Below are 19,795 nucleotides of genomic sequence, written 5' to 3'. Positions count from 1 at the left end.
GCAAGTTTGAGATACTGAACTGGTAGTGAAAAGTATATTAACTGTCCCTCTCAAACTCAACTAGTGAGTGTGTTCTTGTTTTGATGTTCTGCGTTTTCAACAACCGAGGAGTTAAATGTTTGCTTCTATAAGTTTTAAAGCAACTTTGCTGGTTAAAATCCTTTAATTGAAGTGTAAAGACAGAGCACTAGTAAAGAGCAGTCTCATTAACACTATAATTTCTCAATTGCGTATTTTTTTATTTTTTTAAAAGTTGTTGGACTTTGTACAAGTGTGTAATTTTCTCCAGGAAGACAAATACGAAGGTCTTACACATTGAGTCATGCTGTTGAGACTTTTCTGTCTATGCCTAGGTCTAATAGTGATATGTAAATGAAGTATCTGCTGGTTTTTGAGTTACTCATATTTTCTGTGAGTTTTCTAAGATCAACCTCCCTTTCATAAAGGGAGTGGAGGAGGAACTTCCTCCTTCTCTGTGATATGGAAGCTCCTTGTTCCACCTTTTGCCTGTGTGTTGCTGTCAAAGCGTTTCTGTGGGATCTGAGCAGAGTTGCTGTTACAGTGTGGCTTATTCCTTTCTTGGCAAGATTTAACTTGGACTTGGTGAAAAGCCATTCAGATGCTGGTGGTCATGCAAAGGTGGCAGTGGTGTGAGCTGCCTGCATGAAACCCTCTGCCTTGCTCGAGCAGCTGGTAGAACTATGGTGTGACCACTTATGTTGCGACCTTGATAGGATTCTTAGCTGGATGTTGATTTGAGCCTAATGGCTTGAACTGTGATCAGACTTCTTTCTTCTTTGTATTCTGCCTTTGCGAAAAGATCGTAAGCACAATTTGCCTACTGTGTTTGTAGAGGAGGGGAGAAGAGATTTTCCTAATCCTAATTTGTCTGTGTTACATCATTGTAGACTGAGAGGTAAACAAATCTTTTTGCTTTGCCAGCTGCCTTTTTTTTTGGGGATGGGGTTGTGTTTGTGTGTGTGTGTGTTTGTGGTTTTGTGAGGGTTATTTTTTTTTGGGGGGGGGATTTGGGGTTGTTTTTTGGGTTAGTCTTTTTTTTTTTTTGTTTTTGTTCAAACATGTAAAGTAGAAGAAAGCTATTGTCCATTTTCTCTCTCTTCAGTTAAATTTACAACTCTTTCTTCGGTCCTGTCGTGTCGATGGCTTATGCTTTCTCTCTGAGTAAATGTCAACTGCTGTTCATTGCTGTTACTGGGGAACAGGCAAAACCGTGTTCTGACTGTCAGAAAGATCATAATCCTTCTGGGATGGAATGTGCATTCTGGGTTAGCTCTTTCCATGTCTTTCATCCTTTGTGTATTAATAAAGTTCCTTAATTTCACCTATTGATTTGTGCCTACTTTACATATTTATGTATGCAGTAGGACTTAATACCCCCCCTTTTTTTTTTTCCTTTTTAAAGGTGACAACATTGGAATTTACTTGATGTCCGTAATGCTGGCATGCAGCATGGCAGTTGTATGTTGTTATTAAATTTCAGTGCTGGACATTCTCACTTTCCTAAGCAAGTCTTTGTAGAGGAAAGGTGCAGATACCTTTCCCAGTGAGAACTGAACTAGCATTTTGGTAATGGAGGTGGCCAGCTATGAAGCTTGGTTACTGACAGTAAGATTTTTGGCAGTGCTATTTGTTCCATTTATTTTAAAGTTCACCTTTAATCTTAGATGAGGTGAGAAGATAAATATTCGTTTTCTGTCACAGATACAGGTGTTCTTGTCTACAAATTCTGGATTGATGATTTTTTTTTTAATAGCACAGTAGAAGCCTACTGTGTATGGTTGGTTGGATGGTCTAAGTTACTCTTGAGAGCCTGTTCCTTTGAAACGCTGCATAGAGGACTGTTAAGAAAAGTCTTATTTGGTTTCACAAACTGATTGTTTGCCTCCTGTAAGGGGGTACATATGTGCTAGCCTAGAGATTGTTAAAATGGTTGGATCTTGGAAGTTTGACTAGCATACAATGTGGAATATGTGGGCCTTGAAGTTAGCCTTCAGGTTTTAATAATGTGTGTGCATGTGTCCACCATTGAGAGGGGGTGTTAGTGTCCACTTTAGTATTAAAGAAAGAAGCTGCTGCTAGGTTAATGGATGATGGGTTTATGTGTCCATGTGGACATTGGACTAACATATCAGTAATTTGTGGGTTATTTGCTTGCATCCTGTATGATTGACAGGGACTGGGATGAAGAATTATGAATTAACATGCTTTCAAATGTAGGCATGCAGTTGGAGATAAAGGATTAGCATGTAGTGGTGGTTTTCCTATACAAAGCTGAAAAATGTGTACGTATTTCACCCTCAGTACTCTTACTTAGCATTTACTGTAGTTCTGTAATCTTTGTTAAATAATCAAATTGCACAGTGCTTGGATAACGTTACAAATGTTATGCTTTATTGATAAAAACCACTTTTTTCCCCTGGCTTAAAAGTCAGATATTATATTTTTAGTCATTACAATTTTGCTGTACTTGAAGTTTCAGTTGCTTTGAGATAGTATTCTGATTACTGTTCATTCACTTGCAGAGGGAGACTCCGATAACTACATTGCTTATTACAGAAGAGCCACAGTGTACTTAGCCATGGGCAAATCAAAAGCAGCAATTCGTGATTTAAGTAAAGTGGTTGAATTAAAGCAGGACTTCACATCAGTAAGTATTACTGGAATTGAAAAGTGTTCAAGCATAAAACCCCCCTGCTTCAAAGAAAGTTGTTTTTTCAGATTTTGCTCAACAGAAGTAGAAAATACATTATCACTCAGAAGGCTTTAAATGGGATAAAACAATAGCAGTGGTGTATGCGCTTGAATTTGTAGCTATGCTGAGTACAGTCTAGTCAGTTCTTCTAACAACTAGTACTAGTTTCGTTAAGTTCATGTTCCTCATGGATTTATGCTAAATGTTTCCCTTCTCTCGCTTGTGGTTATTCTCCTCAGTCACCAAGGCTATGCCCTCTGAGAGAGAGGAGTGGAAGAGAGCACACAGATGCCTCTTTTTCCTCTGTCTTAATCAGCATTTGATGTGAGGCATCTCTTCTCCACAGGAACTGTCCTAATCTCACTGCCTTCCTGTGGGATTGTTGCAAGTTCTGGTTTACTTACGCCTTTCTCGCTCCTGCATACTGTATGTGGAGACTGCCTTGCTAGCTGGAGACTGATGCTGGAGTCATTTCCATGTGATTCTCTTATCTTCCTTTTCCATGGGCAGTGGCATGTCCTGTGCAGCTTATATCAAAGGAGCAAATGTTAGATTCATTATTGTATGAAAATATTGTTAACAAAAATCAAAATTTTCCAAGTCATTAACTTGTCTTTTTACGTAGCTTCTATTACTCTGAAAGTCTAGTGGAAGAACTAAATGTGGGGATTGTTTATTGTGTATTATTTATGCTAATTTCTTAAATCCATAAGCAGTTATAATCAAGTAACTGGTGTAAGGTAAACATTTACTTTGTGCAACTCTTCAGGTGAATTCTTTACATGAGTTGCAGCTGCTCACAAAAACTGCAGCTGCTTTTTGTTCATTGGTTCTGGTGCAGTGATCCTTTACTATCAAAGAGGCCTTACAAGAATGTCAAATCAAGAAGATGAGGAATGGGTGTTGTGATCTGTTTCAGCTTGTTATGTGTAGTAAAATTAAACTTCCTTTTTTTTTCCTGATAAAGCTGAAGCTTATGTTAATAATTTGCTGAATTCTAATTTGTACATCAAAAGAAACTGTTTTATTTCAGGCGAGATTACAGAGAGGACACTTACTGCTCAAGCAAGGAAAATTTGATGAAGCAGAGGATGACTTTAAAAATGTGGTAAGTTGGAGGTATAAGTTGAATTACATCACTGCTTTTAAGGTTGTGTTCCGAGTCTGAGGAGTTCCCCATCTTTCATGAGTGTGACATGACATTGGCAATACTTTCTCTCCATGATCAGAAAGTGCTCAGAATTTTCATACCAACACAGTTGGATATTACCCATCTAAAGCTCACTTAGGTGGTTTTCTTCTTTTGATGGGTATTTTGTGCATTTCAGCCTTACACTGCAAAAATAAACTGATCTAGAACAAAATTCCTCAGAGAAAACGTGAAACTTTATTCCCTCTCTGCAAGCATGAGAATAAATAAGATTCATTCTTATTCTTACCCTTCAGGAGTTGCTAGTTTGAACAGCTTGCATGTTCCTTATGCCAAAATAAATAGAATTTGCAAGTGTAACTGGTGCTGCCTTGTTGGCTTTCTTTGAAGAGCGTGATGGAGAACGCAGCTCTGCATTGCAGATTACAGATGCTTAATGGAAATCTTACTAGTGAGTATGTATGACAAAACCGGAGCAGTTGTACTGTATGCTCTGCAGGGCAGCTGGGAGGAATGGCTCTTGCAGGTATAAATGCACCAGGCAGTCTTGTGTTTGTAGCAAAGCTGCAGAAGCAATGGCTCCTGTGGCTGCTGCTGCTTCCTCAGTAAGTTTCTTAGGAGTGTGTGGTCTGCAGTTGCACGTCTGATTGCAGTGCAGCCCTGCTCTTTGCAAATGCGGGAGAGTGTCGTTCAGCTCTGATTAACAGAGGACATCGTTGCTGCAATAGCAATTACATGATGTCAGTGTCGAATCTCAGTTTGTGTATGCATCTCTTTGCAGTTACTGTTTCTTGAAGTGTTGCTTAATGCTGTATAATGGAAATGCTACAGTCAGCTGTCAAGTAACTTGCCATTTTCCAAACCAACTGCAAAAATTTGAGATTGCTCCCTTTGGTCAGTCAAATAGTTTCAGTCGTCAGTCGAATTTTAAATGAAGTGGAACAGTTTCTTGTCAGAAGCTGACTTGTGAAGTCAGCTTCCTGTGTCTTGTTTCCAGTTTCCGTGGTTCTGTGTACAATATTGTCTATGTGCTTAAAGAACATGGCAAGAGGTCTGTTTTGAGGAGCACAATTTTTTAGTTAAGTACAGTATATTCAAGCAAAATAAACCAATATTGAAGTAACCCTCTGTAATAGATCAATTTATTCATATGGGGGAGGGTATTAATTTAGCCTACATACCTTGAATCTTTCAAGTAGAATACATATTTCTTCTAAATCTTTCAGATAGTCTGTTATTCTACCAGTTCTCTGCATGACAAAAATACCAAGTATACTCTGGCAGTATGTTTGCATTTAAATATGAAGTTGCATTTAATCTCAAGATGAGAGGAAGTCACAATACTGTGAAATGTATTAATATTCTGTGTTTCTTTGGGGTTTTTTCTTGTAAATGAGAGGGGAGGAGAGAAGGAGGAAGGCTGTTAGGGATTGAGTAGCTCTTTAAGTGATCTCAAGACTTTTACATTCAGACCCTATCTTTGCTACCAAAAGTGGTAGGGGCAATACTAGCCACTAGGAAGCTTTGGCTTGTGTTGTACAGAAAGAATAAGTTGTACCTTGAAATGAAAGTTCCTTCTACTACGATTGCAGACACAATGCAAAGAAATACCAGTGGCATCTCAAAAGCTTTTAGGCTAAAACTTAGTTGTGTACTTGGATACCTAAAATTGTGTGAACAGGGTGTGTAATCTGATTCTGCTCTTTAGCTGAGTAAATGTAGGTCAGGATCTGAAGAGCCCACTAGCCTCTCTCTTTGTTGTCTGGATATCACCTAACTGTAATACTTTCATTTTGGCTAAGCGTGTAACACATCAGGCAGATTTTTGTGTCCAAATCTGGAGCAAAATTGGAGAAAAGCTTGGGCCATCCTGCATTAGTTGTGCACAGGCTCTAAATCTGCAGTCACTCAAAGTCAGTGGGCATGCAGCAGCCTGGTCATATGTTTGAGTCTGCAGAAGATGAGTATTGTGGAAAGACAGGGTGGAAATGCTGTATTTAAAAAAAAAAAACAAAAAACAAAAAACAAAAAACAACAAAACAACAGAACAAACCTTCACCCCATCCATCCTCCTTTGCTGAAAGGGAAGTCTTACTTTGAAGAAAAATAATCCACTTTCTTTACAGTGCAGGGTTTCAGGATGTAACCGAGAGTAGGTGGTCCTGAGAACATCATACGCTTACAGAAAGGAATTGTGGGCTGTGAAATGTGAGAGTTTTTGCCTTCAGTGTTGGTTTTTTCCCTGAGGAAATCGTTGTGTAGTTGAGGTGGGCTTTCTTCTGGTAAAGCTGCCTTTGAAATAGGTTGTATGCCTTTGAATGGTAGTAGATGTGTTCTCTCATGTGATTTCACATAGGAGACTGTTTGGTCAGGTGTTGACTTCAAGGGAGCAGGTCAGATTTTAAAATATTTCCCACTTTTGAATTGGAGAAACCAGATCAGGGTGTGGAAACTAGGGAGAGTAATTTTACTTGGGCTACCAAAGACAGACATGTAGGAGTGAGATCGTTTGTAATTCCTTGTGTGATGCTTGCATTAAGAGTCAATGTCAGCAGTGTTGCTTTGTGTGCCTACCAGAACTGCAAGGTGACTGATGTAACGACCTGTCTGTAAAATGTTGTTTTCTCCAAGCATATTCCAAGGTCTGAATCCCAGTGGAGACTCTGAAAAGCTTTTTTTTTTAATTCCCATCCCTCCTCTTGGAAGTCATGCTTCTTGAAAAGGATCTCAGCATTTCAGGAGATGCAGTCATTTTTGAGGGAGAGAAAGAGTAAGAAACATGCAGTCCATCTGTATGGAGGGGGGAATGACAAGTAGACTTTCCCAAGAAGTTAAAACTTTTTTTGTGTAGAGCTTGAAAGAATCATTGAAACTATTCTTTATGTATAGTAGTAACACTATCCTTTAGTGTATAAACATGAAAAGGAAAAAAATATCATACCCTTAGATTCAATTTGCATGGTTTTATAGTACGTGGGAAAAGTTTCATGAGCACCCTAAACCTCTTTGAAGTTACTTGATTGATTGCTAAGCAGAACAGTTTCTCTGTTTGGATGTTTCTGCCCCCTGTGGCATACTGGTACTGGCTCTCTTGTGAGGCAGTGCCAGTGTGAGAACAGGCAGTGGGAATGTCTGACTGGAGAGGATGGGAGCATTCCTTTCAGGAGCAGAGCCTACTGAGGCCCCAGACTTCATGCATTGTTTTGAGATACCTTTATTTTCTTTTCTACTTTGTACTTCCCTGTTGGCTGAAATTAATCATGAGGTTTGGATAGAGGGTGTGATTCAGACTTATGCCTCAACGTAAAATCGTAGAATCACAGAATGGTTTGGGTTGGAAGGGACATGAACGATCATCTGTTCCAACCCCTCTGCCACGGGCAGGGACACCTTCCACTAGACCAGGTTGCTTAAAGCCCCGTCCAGCCTGGCCTTGAACGCTGCCAGGGATGTTAAGCAATGCTACATTTCTAGAAACCTCTCCTTTTAGCCAACAGATGCACCAAGCTGATGAAATTCCTTAGGTGGGCCAGGGATTTCTTCCGTCTAGTGTTACAGAATCACAACTTGCTAATCTTTAGAAGCTCTTCAGCTTTTTCCTTTGCAACTCAGATACCAGTTTGGAAATCTAGGACCTAGAGGGTAATAAAGCTTTTAAAAAGTGTCAGCAGAGGGGTCTAATTCTTGTGTTCAGAGACCTGAGGGTGGAACAAGGATGAAGAAGTCCTTAGGGGACTTCAGGAAGTTATTGCTCACAGCATATGAATAGTATTTATTTCTCTGCTCCGACTTTGGTTCAGTGTTCATATGCTTTAATACCAAGTTCCTTCTGTTTTGGTTAGTAGTTTCTGAGTAATAGAAGTCAACAGGACAGATCTGTGGGCACATCAAGGCTCATATCTATGGCCTCAATCCACAAAAGCCCTGGAATATTTTTTTTATCTGTAAGCATGTGATTTTTTTAATGAAAATAAAAGGAATATTGGTACACTTTGGTTGAGGGAAGGCCTTCTGAAAAGGTGATGAAAGCAATGCAAGTCCTGGCAGCCCTTTGTATATGCCTTATAATATTGTCTGTGACCCTGCTTGTGTGCTAGAGAAGATGACAAGCATTTGAGTTGCTGAATTCAGTAGAAGGCACAAAAATAGAACAGAAATTCCACCTAGTCTATTGGAAAGTGTGGAAAGGACCAAGTTGTCATATTTCTTTTAAATTATCTTCATTTTTTTGAGACTAACTATAATGCTTACAGTTGCAGTTTGTTGCAATAAATACTCTAAATTCAAGTGCCTTAGATATGCAGTTCTGTCTCCTTTGGAAGCATAACCACTTAAAAGCTGGAACTGAAGGTGCCACTTCCAGCTCCACTAGATGTCAGCCAAGACCAAGTGACTGAGCACTGTACATCTACAGATTGTCTTTTAGAGAAGCGCTCAGCTGTTGCAAAATACACCAGATAATAGTTTTCTGTGGTTGGTTGGTATGTGTAATAGCATTATTTTGGATGTAGGTGGAGGAGACCATCTTATGACACTGTAAGTTAACCTCATTTGAGTAAGTTACAAAGGAATCTTGGGTTGGATATTTGAAGCACTTGTAACCAGATCAAAGTAACATTAGACTTCCGAATACATTCCTCTGCCATACTGTGATCATCTGTAGCTTTCTGGCTAAAGACTACAAGGTATTTAAATATTTCCTTGTTTTTTTTCCATCTGCCTAACATCACAGCAGTGTAACCTAATATATGTTGCTCTGCCAATGCAGAGTTTTCCTTTGTGCACTGTTCTCGAGCATGTGGATGTCTTAATCTTAGATAACACAAACCGTGAAGGTTCCTTCAGTTCCCCTGAATGTTTTTTGCAAGCAAAATCAATTTATTTTCATTGCCTGTGTATTTACCAGTTTAAGAAGGAAGAAAATAAAACAGCCTTAGACTGTGTAGATGTATGCCTACATTAATGGCACTGGACCACTGTAAGCATTGTTATATAACATTGTTATGGAAACAATGTGTCTAACATTTGTTTTTAACAATATTTTGATTTTTTAACCACAGTAGTTAAGAGTGGTTTTTTTAAGTTGATAGTGTTTGTTTGTAATACATACTAAGATACTCGAATACTACAGGTGAATTGGCTGTATATATTTAATCTGTACTCCGAGTATGGATTTGGAGTTGTTTGGGGTTTTTTTTTCTTCTCAGGGTGGTTGTAACTGTTCTTCCTTAGAATTCCTGTATTAAGTGCCCAACTTCTTCCTGTATCATTAATGAGCCATTGCAAAGAAAGATGTACTGTGTAGATGGAAAGCAGGACAGATTATGTTAAGCTATTGAATTAGCTTAGCCATGTCTTTTAACCCTTCACTATGCTTCTGAGAAGAGATCCTGAAACAAAGAGTTCGTACTAAACTTGATAGGCAGGAGGCACTTGCTCTGTGTTTATAGAAACACAGAATGGTTTGGATTGGAAGGCACCTTAAAGCTCATCCACTTCCAACCCCCCTGCCATGGGCAGGGACACCTTCCACTAGACCAGGTTGCTCCAAGCCCCTGTGTCCAACCTGGCTTTGAACACTGTCAGGGATGGGGCAGCCACAGCTTCTCTGGGCAACCTGTGCCAGTGTCTCACCACCCTCAGAGTAAAGAGTTTTTTCCTCTATATCTACCTTTTTCCAGTTTTTCGATGTTCATGGTTTCCAGTTATGTGTTAGGGGATTATCTTTTTTTTTTTAGCATGGTAACATTGAAATACACTAATTCAGACTGGCCCATGGCATCTTCAGGAGAGCAGCATCCAACACAAAATGCAAATGGTCCTGTGTAGTTTAACATTGGTGTCACTTCAGTGTTCTGTCACTGCTGATAAAGTTTGGATGCCCTGCTACTAACAATATTTTTCTGAAGTAGTGGTGCATTGTGGTTTTTTTACTTAGCTTTGTGTGTGGTTGGTGTAACTTCTGTGTATGATTGGAAAGGTCATATTGGTGGAGTTGTGAAATGCAGTGAAGTATGGCAGGTTGGGGGAGGGTTGTGATGTTGCCTATTGAAAATAGCATGGATTGTTTACCTTGTTAAAATGCTTTTCCCATCAGAAAACTTTTGAATACTTGGTGTTTGACTGCAGATGGAACACAGCCATTCCAAGGCTGCCTACTTTGAGTAGAAATGATCTAAACACTTTCTAGATGCCAAGAAGATGCTGGGTTTCATGAAGTTAACTACTAATACTTTTTTTCCTCCCCCCCACTGTCCCGGTTGCAGTAAGGTAATGTTGTAAAGTTTCATGTCAAGTCCTTGAGATAAAGTTCTGGAAGAAGCTAGCTTCCTCACTGAGAGTAACAGGGAAAAAGATAGGTACATGTGTGAATGCTTTTAAAGCTCAACTTGATAAATTGAGAGAGGAGGAGGATTTTGTTCCCTTTAATCTTGTTTACTAGCAGGGGGGAAGAAAGGGAGCAGGGTTTTGCTTACCCTAGGGTATGTTTCTTCCTTGTACTGAGACTAGGCTATAAAATAAAGCAGCACCTATAGTAGTAAATCTGTGATAGAGAATTATTTATGGTAACAAAGCCATTCCTGTATACTGGCCTTTTGTTTTCTGTACAGGAATTAGTTGCAGGTTTGGGGGGGGAGGGTTCAGTAGTGAATGGAGGCTGCTGTTAACAGATGGCTCGCTCTGCTGCAACTTAAACTGCAGCTAATTTACAGTTCTGATCCAAACGTAGTAAACCTCAGGCAGCAAAGGATGCTGCACTGAGAATACATTCACCAGTAGCAGCGCGCTTGTCCAGCAGAACTGAGCAGAGCATAGCTTCTGACTTTGTGCTTTGAGGCCACTAATGAAGCATGTAGAGAAGTGTCAGGTTTGCCTTAGATCTGTATTAAATTCAGCTGAAGGGTGTTTTATAATACTTTGCTCATTTCTTGCTCCTTTCTGCCACACTTAGTGTGAGCAATTGTTCTGAGTTGTCACCCCCAAGCTTACTGCTCCACAGGAAAAGCAGAAATAATGAATCACATTTCAGTTATTTGAAACAATGACAGTCCTCTGATCACAGGGCAAAAAGATGGGGGGTGGGGGTTTGAAGAGAAGAGGGGAAGGTAGGAAAACAGACCAAAATGAGAGTATTAAATAACTACATCACATTTTCAGCCTTTTCCTAGGAGCTGAATGAAAATCTTTAGTTAACATTACTGATTAAACCATCATAGCAATAAACTAATTACCTAATAAGAGCTTCTGAGTGTATATTTTCATCATACTGTAGCACACAAACACTTGATGGCATTAGTTTGAATGCTAGCTTGAGAAATTTCTTTCTTTAACTGGTCAGTTTGTACTACCTAAAATTATCTAGGATGTTTCACTCAAATGGTCTTTATTACTGCTGGACTTGTCTGTATGGTTGCAGCATTGCTTTTCATATTCCACTGACATTTTGCTCCGGATAAATAACAGGAAACATACTGTGTGTCTGAGTGCAGTGTTACTGTGAGATAAGTTTAAATAGAAGCATAAAGCTCGTCCATAGCAAAAGCTCTTTATTTTTAAGAGAGGAAAATGCTGAGAAATAGAGGCAGAAATTAAGCACGTCAGCTGGAACTAAGGAGTTCAGAGCTTCAGAGAGCTTTGTAGTCTTGGAACTTTAAAATTACAGGGGCAGAAATTTGCCTCTACTACAAGCTCCAGATCTGAGGGAGAAGCAGGATGCACAGCATCAGGGGTTTATAGACAGAGTTTCTGCTCTAACCAGAAGAAAAGCTTTGTGAGACTTATATTGGGAATTAGCCTACAAAGGCGAAAACTCTTTGATCACATTCCTTTCCTTGTGCCGAAAGATGATGTAGAGGATAAAGGAGAATTTTCAGGTCTAAGTACAACTTGATTTTTGCCAGAGTAAAATGAAACAACTGCATAAGGTTCAAAAAGACCTAAAATGAAGAATCTAAGGTAGAGTGGGACCTGTGCATGCTTTTGATGTTGTGTTTAGGCTTTTTCCTTTCATATCCTTCAGTGTTAAAACCAAGGGGAATTTTGTTAAGGCGTTCTGAAGGCTGATGTTGAATTACATGAGAGACTTAAGCACAAAATCTGAGTGTTTGAAGAACTTACTGATGAGAAAAAGGGAAGAGGTCACTTTGAGATAAAGGCGGAAAGAAAAAGTACTGGATGACTTTGAGGACTCAGTAACTTTAGTCAACATTTTGTGTATAAAATGCAAGGTAGTGCAAATTTTGATTTTAGAACAAACAAAATAATAGTAAAAATTCAAGTCCTGGTGGTCTGTCCCTTTTAAAGCTTTTGAAGTCATTCTGATTGGCAACAAGTATGGAGCCAGTGCCTTATCCAGGCTAATCTTACAAATGAATTCCTGGCTTCACAAGGGAATGACAGATTCTTTGTGGCCCATATCTGTTTTACAGAATCATTAGGGTTGGAAGGGACACCTGGAGATCATACAGGCCAACCCCCCTGCCAAGGCAGGGCCACTTAGAGCAGGTCACACAGGTGGGTTTTGAATGTCTCCAGAGAGGGAGACTCCACAGCCCTCCTGGGCAACCTGTGCCAGAGCTCTGCAACTCTCAATGTCAAGTTCTTCCTCATGTTGAGGTGAAACTTCTCGTGTTTTAGTTTATGGCCACTGCTCCTTGTCCTGTCATTGGGCACCACTGAAAAGTCTGGCACCATCCTCCTGGCATCCACCCTTGAGATATTGATATGCATTAATGATCCCCTCTCAGTCTTCTCTAGGCTAAACAGGCACAGTTCCTGCAGTCTCTCCTCATAAGAGAGATGCTCCAGATTCCAGATCAGGAGGTCATCCTTGCGGCCCTGTGTCTTCCTGGATGGTAGCAGAGTTGCCTGTGAGATTCTGGGATTTTTAAAGTTTTCTTTGAAAATACAAAGCTCCCTAAACAAATAAAGGCAAATACAATATAACCCCTTCTATTTGCTCAGAGAGGGGCTCGAGAAATGGGAGTCTCTGTAGAAGAAAACTTTAGACTTGTTTACAACAACATATGAAGCAAAGGGCATAGATTGCGAGCTGATGCCAGTGTTAATCCTTTCCCCTATGTGTGGCATCTTAACTTACTGCTGTAGCCACTTTTTATGGGGAGAAAATGTAAGAAATAGCTTTACAGTAATACTGTGACGTGTTACACATTTCTGTCATGAATTTATAAATACATATTGTGCTTAATGTGAGATATGTGATTATGCTATGTGGATATAATTTCTGCTGATGCTGAGGAATCCAGTGTGTAATAACTGTCTGCAGAGAGATGAATTAACTAGACTACAATTGAGAGATCCATGAGACTTCCTGTGGTGATGGGGGGACAATGACTGTTATGTATAATGTGTCCAAAGGTAAACACTCAGGCACAGTGGCGGAAGGAATTGGATTTCTCTCACTTCTGACAGCTTGTATTGAAGCTAAAAATGCCTGTCTTTTTTGTGGAGTTTGGAGTTGGAAACATTTCCAGTGGAATTTTAAAACTGATTTGGCTTTATTTGCAGCTTTAGTCAGTTCTCCATGATATGATTATGTATGGGACAAAAAGAGATCCTTGAACAAGCATTTCAGTCTCTCTCCTTCTTAATGCTTGCAGCTCAAATCCAATCCTAGCAATAATGAGGAAAAAGAAGCCCAGACTCAGCTGACAAAATCTGATGAGCTACAGCGCCTGCATTCACAAGCATTATCTGCCTACCAGCAAGAAGATTACGAAGCCGCTATTTCTCTTCTTGATGAAATCTTGGCAGTAAGTGTGAAGTAAAATGGTACTGTGAAAGGGAAGGAAGAGCTCCTGCCTGACACCTGTGTATTTTTGTTTAATAATTTCTTCACTGATGTGAAAACACTTGGTTTAACTGGCTCAGTTTTGCTGAGCACTGTGAGTCCATAATGAAGTTGGAGAATAGAGAATGCTGAGCACTACCTGCAAAAAGTCAAAATAATAGCTTTTGGTTTGGGTTAAAGATAGAACTTCAGCGAAACTTAAGTCGCGGATAACTTTCTTGATCATACTTCCCTATTTTTTCACAGTTTGGTGTTCTTGGGGAAGCTGGGAAGTAAGTTGTTCTCAACCCAATGAGGTTTTGTCAAATACAGAAGGTGTAGGTTTTTTCATCTAGATTTTTCACTGCCTATATGCAGGCAGGTTTTGTCTTGAGAAAATGAAGTAACAAAAGATTAAAAAAAAAATCACAAAGTTAAAAATATAAACAGCTCTCTGGTTTACGGTTTGTTCCTTAGATATCTGTGTGTATTGAATCTTAATCAGTATAGGTAGGCTGATCATATAAGTGTAAGTAACTCAATCGTGGGCATTTTCTGTGTCATATAGAAATATGTATTAAAAGACGGTTGACCGCTTTGACTCTTCACATGCCAATTAATACAGACTTGGAATTTGCAACATTCCAGCTTTTGGTGAAGAAACTGCCAAAGGGTGGGAGTTTGTTTATGGGGAGGGAATGTGGAAAAGCAGAAAAGCCTTGTTCTGTAAAATGATGGCTTACAAACAAATGATAAGACCCAGAATAAATTCTCACTAGAATGAATTATGATTAGCAGTTCCTTTTGAGTAATTATTCTTGCCACACTGCAAGATTGTTACTTCTGTATATATCTTTGAAATATGGATACTAAGATCAAATCTTATGTGGCTGAATCTTAACCACAGGCTTCTTTCTAGAGGACATCTGACAGCCTGGTCCTTGCTGCTCATTACCCCTAGTCTTTTGGGAAGATATAATAATTTATGATTCTGATATCCTTCACTGGAGGCTCAACAGACTGTCCCAGTTTAAGCAGTGCCAGCAGATTTAATTCATCTCCCTGCATGAGCTCATTGAATCATTTACAAATTTTTCAGGCCTTTGTTTTCTATGTGGGCAGGTGCATCGCAGCATCCACCAGGAAGCAGAGATGCTAATTTCATGTGCTCTGCATGCAGCTTGAACCTTATGCTATTGCAGGTGGCAAACTGAAATTAAATGGGGTTTTTCTTTTGCTGGGGAGGAAATGAAGTGAAGTGTTATAGACCAAAAACAAGCTTTAATTTTGATTTCTCAAGGTTTGTGTTTGGGATGCAGAGCTACGGGAACTTCGAGCTGAGTGTTATATAAAGGAAGGAGAACCAAGCAAAGCCATTAGTGACTTGAAAGCTGCTGCCAAATTAAAGAACGATAACACTGAAGCCTTCTATAAAATCAGCAGAATATATTATCAGTTGGGGGACCATGAATTGTCACTCAGGTAATTTTCCTGTTTGCTGTAACCATTATAATCGAGACAAAATGTGATGATATAGGTTATGATAAACTGTGAAATATCTATGTTGTCTGGTTTTTGGATGGAGTAGCACCTCTGACTTGGATCTGATAAGGGAAGCTCTTTTCCAGAAGCTAAGAATTGCCAGTGAAGACACCATGTTTATTCTTGGCAGACCAGCCATCAGTGGTTCCTAGCTTCTTGTTTACTTAAGTAGAAGCCATAGGGCAGGTCTGTCCAAATTGCTTACTTTACTGCCTTATTGCATATCTCCATCCTAGAAAAAGTGCTTCTCTAAACTTGCTTTGGTGGAGCCTTTTTTTTTTTTTTCTTTTTTTTTTTAACCTTGAAACTCCACCAGCTGAAGGTTACAGTGCAACCAAGAAATGTGTGCAGTAGCTCTTAGGGCTAGATTGTTATTTTGAAGAGTGGAAACAAAAGGTTGCAAGCTTATAAATAAAGAAAAAGCCCAGCAGCATCCAAGCGTAAGGAGCTGGGGTTCCAGAGCTGTCAATCTTTCATTCTTGCAGACAGTATGCAGTATTTTGATAGCACCCTACCCTTTTATTCATATTCACTTAAGGTTAAGGTGTTAATCCCATATATCCCTAGCCAGTCCTGCAGATTACTGCCCTTGCCCAATCCAGACTCTTAACTTCATACTCTATGGCCAGCTGGACAAATGGCGTAATCCTTTTTGCACATGAGTGATTTCTGTGCAGCTCATCACCTCAGATGCTCTACCTTCATCTCCAAACTCCTTCTAATATGGTGTCTACCACAGAATCTCTTCAGTAAGAGGTGAAGAGAACTGAAAAAGCCTGAGTTTATTTTCTTGGCTGGTAGCTAGAAACTGCATATGATTATAATTGCAAAAATTAATTTTATAGCTAGGCAAAAGTAAATACCATATAACTAATTGGTTCGCATTAGGGATCCCCTTTACAGAGCATAATTAATATCTGGAGCTCATAGGTATTACTTCTGTAGTGACTTTTGCAGCTGGCCATCACTTAAGCCTAGTGATTTCAAGAATAGGCATTTGATTTCCTCTCCCACCCACCCCCCGAAATCCACACATGAACACACTCTGTTAATAACCTAATCATAAAGTTTTTACAAGTACAATTGAGAGAGCTGCTGAAGAATAGAATAGTATCGGTATGAAGGGATAAACCTCTCCTCTTTTCTTCTTCTCTGACACTTTTCTATTTTTTCCATCATAAGATATAGTAGGAGAGTTGTATAGCTCTTGGACTTGCCGGCTAATCAGTCGTGTCCTTCCCTTAGTTTCTTCCTTTTACAGGCTTAATGTTTTTTTCAAATAATAGGTAGGTTTGTGTGTGCTTAGGAAGAAAATAAGATTTTGTGATCTCTTCCTAAAAATAATATCTTGGTTGTGCTATGATGACTCTATATGATACAAAACTTTTATTCCTTCATATGATTGCATTCTGGAGGGTTTTAAGACTTTGGTCTGTTTTAAGAGGTACCTGCCCTAATCAGAGTCTGATTAAACAGTCTTTGCAGTGAAAAGTCAGGCTCAGATTTGGGCAAGATGGTATCAAAAGAATGTTTCGGTCTTCGCTGAGCTTCATCTGTTTCAGGCAGTATAAAATATACTTCTACATAGGTGTTTTGTAATACAGCTGAGTTAAATATACAAGAAAATTATGATAAATTGCATCCTATATCTGCTGAATATAACTTCTTTCGCAGGGTATATTTTTCTTCTGCTGTTTAGTCAGTTATTAATGTAACACTTCTCATTCTCTACCTATTTGGCAGTACAAAATAATTAAAACCAAAACCAGACAAATATTCATGTATGTTCTGGAAGCCTTTTTTTTTTTTTTTTTTGACTGACTTTGAATTTATTTGTTAATGAAGGAAGAGATTGTGTAAAAGTCATCAACTGTTCTGGACAGCTTATAGATGCTATGTTGCACCTCTAGATGAAATTTCGTAATGTGTGATTATGTCTTTTTGTTTTTGGTTTTTGTTTTTGTTTTCCATCCCTACCTCCTTGGAAACAGTGAAGTCCGGGAGTGTCTGAAACTGGACCAAGATCACAAACAATGCTTCTCTCTGTATAAACAAGTAAAGAAACTCAATAAGCAGATTGAGTCAGCAGAGGAATTCATCCGAGAAGGCAGGTAAGTGTTCACTGCTATATTAAAAACAAAGAGGAAAACCAACCACTGCTGAGGTGCCAACTTACTATTGATTGAGGAGTTAAGTGATGCTTTTTGCATCTGACAGTTGAAGTGGATAACTGAGCACAGTTCTCACATTACAATAAAGATAAATATTGACTCACATAGTGACAATTCTGTTCACATTCCTTCTGATGCCACTGTCTTCTCTTTGCGTGGTTAACTTCTTTGTAGAGCAGGTAGTAAGACCAAGATAGGGATAATACCTGTCAGCTCTCATACATTATTTCTTGGCACTGATGAGGCCACACCTGAGTGCTGGGCTTCCCAGTACAAGAGAGATGAAACTGCTGAGAGAGCAAGTCCAACAAAGTGCCACTAAGATGATGGAGGGACTGGAGCATCTCTGTCCTTGTGAGGAAAGGCTGAGATAGCTTTTGACTGTTTCCCCTGAGCCTTCTCTTCTACAGAGTGATCTCATCAATGTATGTAAACACCTGAAAGGAGGATGCAAAGAGGGTGCAGCAACCTTTCAGTGGTGCCTAGTGACAGGACCAGGGCAATGGGTGCAAGCAGAAACAGGATATTCCATTTGAACATAAGGAAATGCTTCCCAGTACCCCCTTGTTTTCACTGGTGCAGGTTACCTAGAGAGGTTGTGGAGTCTCCCTGCTTTGGAGATACTCACAATGCATCTGGATATGGTCCTGGATATGGATATCAGGTCTGGATATGGCAGCCTGCTTTCGGTGGCCCTGTTTCAGCCTGGGGGCTGGACCAGATGACCTCCAGAAGTCTCTTCCAACTTCAACTGTGATTAAAGGTCCACATCTTTAGATTAAACCCACCAGTAATTCTGCAGTGCCCTGACAGCAAAAACGGATCTGACTAATGAGCTTCTTTAATGCACCCTGTTAAATGATAGACAATGCCCCTGTATTCTTCCGTTTCTTGCTGTACTTCAGTTTTGTGTGTTACTAAGCACACAACATCTAGCTGTAACTTAAGGACCCCTAATAAGTGATTAAACATTGTCAGGGTGGCTTTTTAAAATGAAGTACATCAGGAATGTGAATCGGCACTACTGAAGACAATTTTATTAAGTTAGCAATCTGTTTGGACTCTTTTCACTTCAGTCTTCTATTTAATCCGGTACCAGTATATTTTCAGGGAGTGTTCTGAGCTTGAATTTCTCCTAGGTTGTAGCAACCCGTAGGTTCAGTCACACGCTTGCATTTTTAGGTGAATGTTCTAAGCAATTTCTTACTCAAATCATGGAACTTGAGCATCTTTGAAATCTTCACAGCAAAAATACCTTTTACTGTGTGACTTGTGAGAAGGAGGAAGGGAGAAAACAACCATCCAATTCAAGCTGCCATAAAGGACTTGTCTTCTTGTACCAAGAAATGCAAATAATACAGTGCTCACAGCAAAACTCCAGGCTTAGTCCATCTTGGATATCAGAGAGGGAAATGCTTTTCTCCAAGTACAGAGTGGTATGTTGGACAGAAGGCAAATCTAGACACTGTTGTCTGTGCACAGTGAGGGATGGTAGTTTTTACCTTCTGCAAAACCCTGCCAGGCATAGTCCCTGCTCTTCCGTCTCATAGCACAGAAAAGGGAATGGGGATGTAATTGAAGTGGCTGAAAGGTTTCTTCATACTGTTTTCTCACACTACACCTTTAAGACTATTAAAGTTAAGTACATTGCTAAAAGGATGTGAAAAGCTGTGAATTTTAAAATTTGTAAATACATCACACCATGAAATTGTTACTGCATTTCATGATATTATGCTTATCATTGTGATTTAAACAGGTATCAAGATGCTATCAATAAGTATGATTCTGTAATGAAAACTGAGCCAGATGTCCCAATTTATGCTACTCGTGCCAAAGAAAGGATCTGCCACTGCTTATCAAAGGTAATACTGGTTATATCCCTCTGTAAACTTCTTTAAAGTGAACACCACCACAAAAAAAAAGCCACACCACTACATGACTTCTGTCGCACTTTCTCCTCCCTAGAATCAGCAGGCTGCAGAAGCCATAAAAGTTTGTACAGAAGTTCTGCAACTGGAGTCAACCAATGTGAATGCCCTGAAAGACAGAGCAGAAGCTTATTTGCTGGAAGACCTTTATGAAGAAGGTACAGTTGTATGCAGTTTGCACATACTTTTTTGTGTGCATTTAAAATGCAGTCAGTGCTTCAACTATTTTTTAATATGCACTTTGATTCTACGCTGTGTTGTTATCCCTAATCAGCACTGGTAGTTGCAGATTTCACAAAAATACCTGCTAGTAATTTTGTCTTGATGAGTATAAGTGGAATGTACTTGTTCTATCTACAGCACAGTTGTCTTTACAACAGTGGGCTATGTTCAGGATGTTTTATGAGACTGCAGCTTACTCAGCTTACTTAAACACCTTCTATATAATCAGCAGTGTCAGACAATTGCATTTAGAGATAAAAGGTAATTATAGTTAGGGTG

General features: G+C 39.4%; 1 protein-coding gene across 3 annotated transcripts in view; it reads left to right on the top strand.

Moving 5' to 3' along the window:
• The window catches only part of DNAJC3 (DnaJ heat shock protein family (Hsp40) member C3), a 37,718-nt gene that overhangs the window by 7,334 nt on the left and 10,589 nt on the right, over positions 1 to 19,795 (top strand). For all 3 annotated transcript variants that reach the window (XM_030477926.1, XM_030477924.1, XM_030477925.1), the window contains exons 3-9: positions 2,544 to 2,668; positions 3,747 to 3,821; positions 13,484 to 13,636; positions 14,954 to 15,135; positions 17,187 to 17,306; positions 19,123 to 19,228; positions 19,332 to 19,452. In XM_030477926.1, coding sequence (XP_030333786.1) covers positions 2,544 to 2,668; positions 3,747 to 3,821; positions 13,484 to 13,636; positions 14,954 to 15,135; positions 17,187 to 17,306; positions 19,123 to 19,228; positions 19,332 to 19,452 — 882 coding nt within the window. The remainder of the gene's footprint in view (positions 1 to 2,543; positions 2,669 to 3,746; positions 3,822 to 13,483; positions 13,637 to 14,953; positions 15,136 to 17,186; positions 17,307 to 19,122; positions 19,229 to 19,331; positions 19,453 to 19,795) is intronic.

This window comes from Strigops habroptila, chromosome 2 (genome assembly GCF_004027225.2).
Source record: "Strigops habroptila isolate Jane chromosome 2, bStrHab1.2.pri, whole genome shotgun sequence".
NCBI classification, from domain to species: domain Eukaryota; kingdom Metazoa; phylum Chordata; class Aves; order Psittaciformes; family Psittacidae; genus Strigops; species Strigops habroptila.
This window is presented reverse-complemented; position numbering and strand designations above follow the sequence as displayed.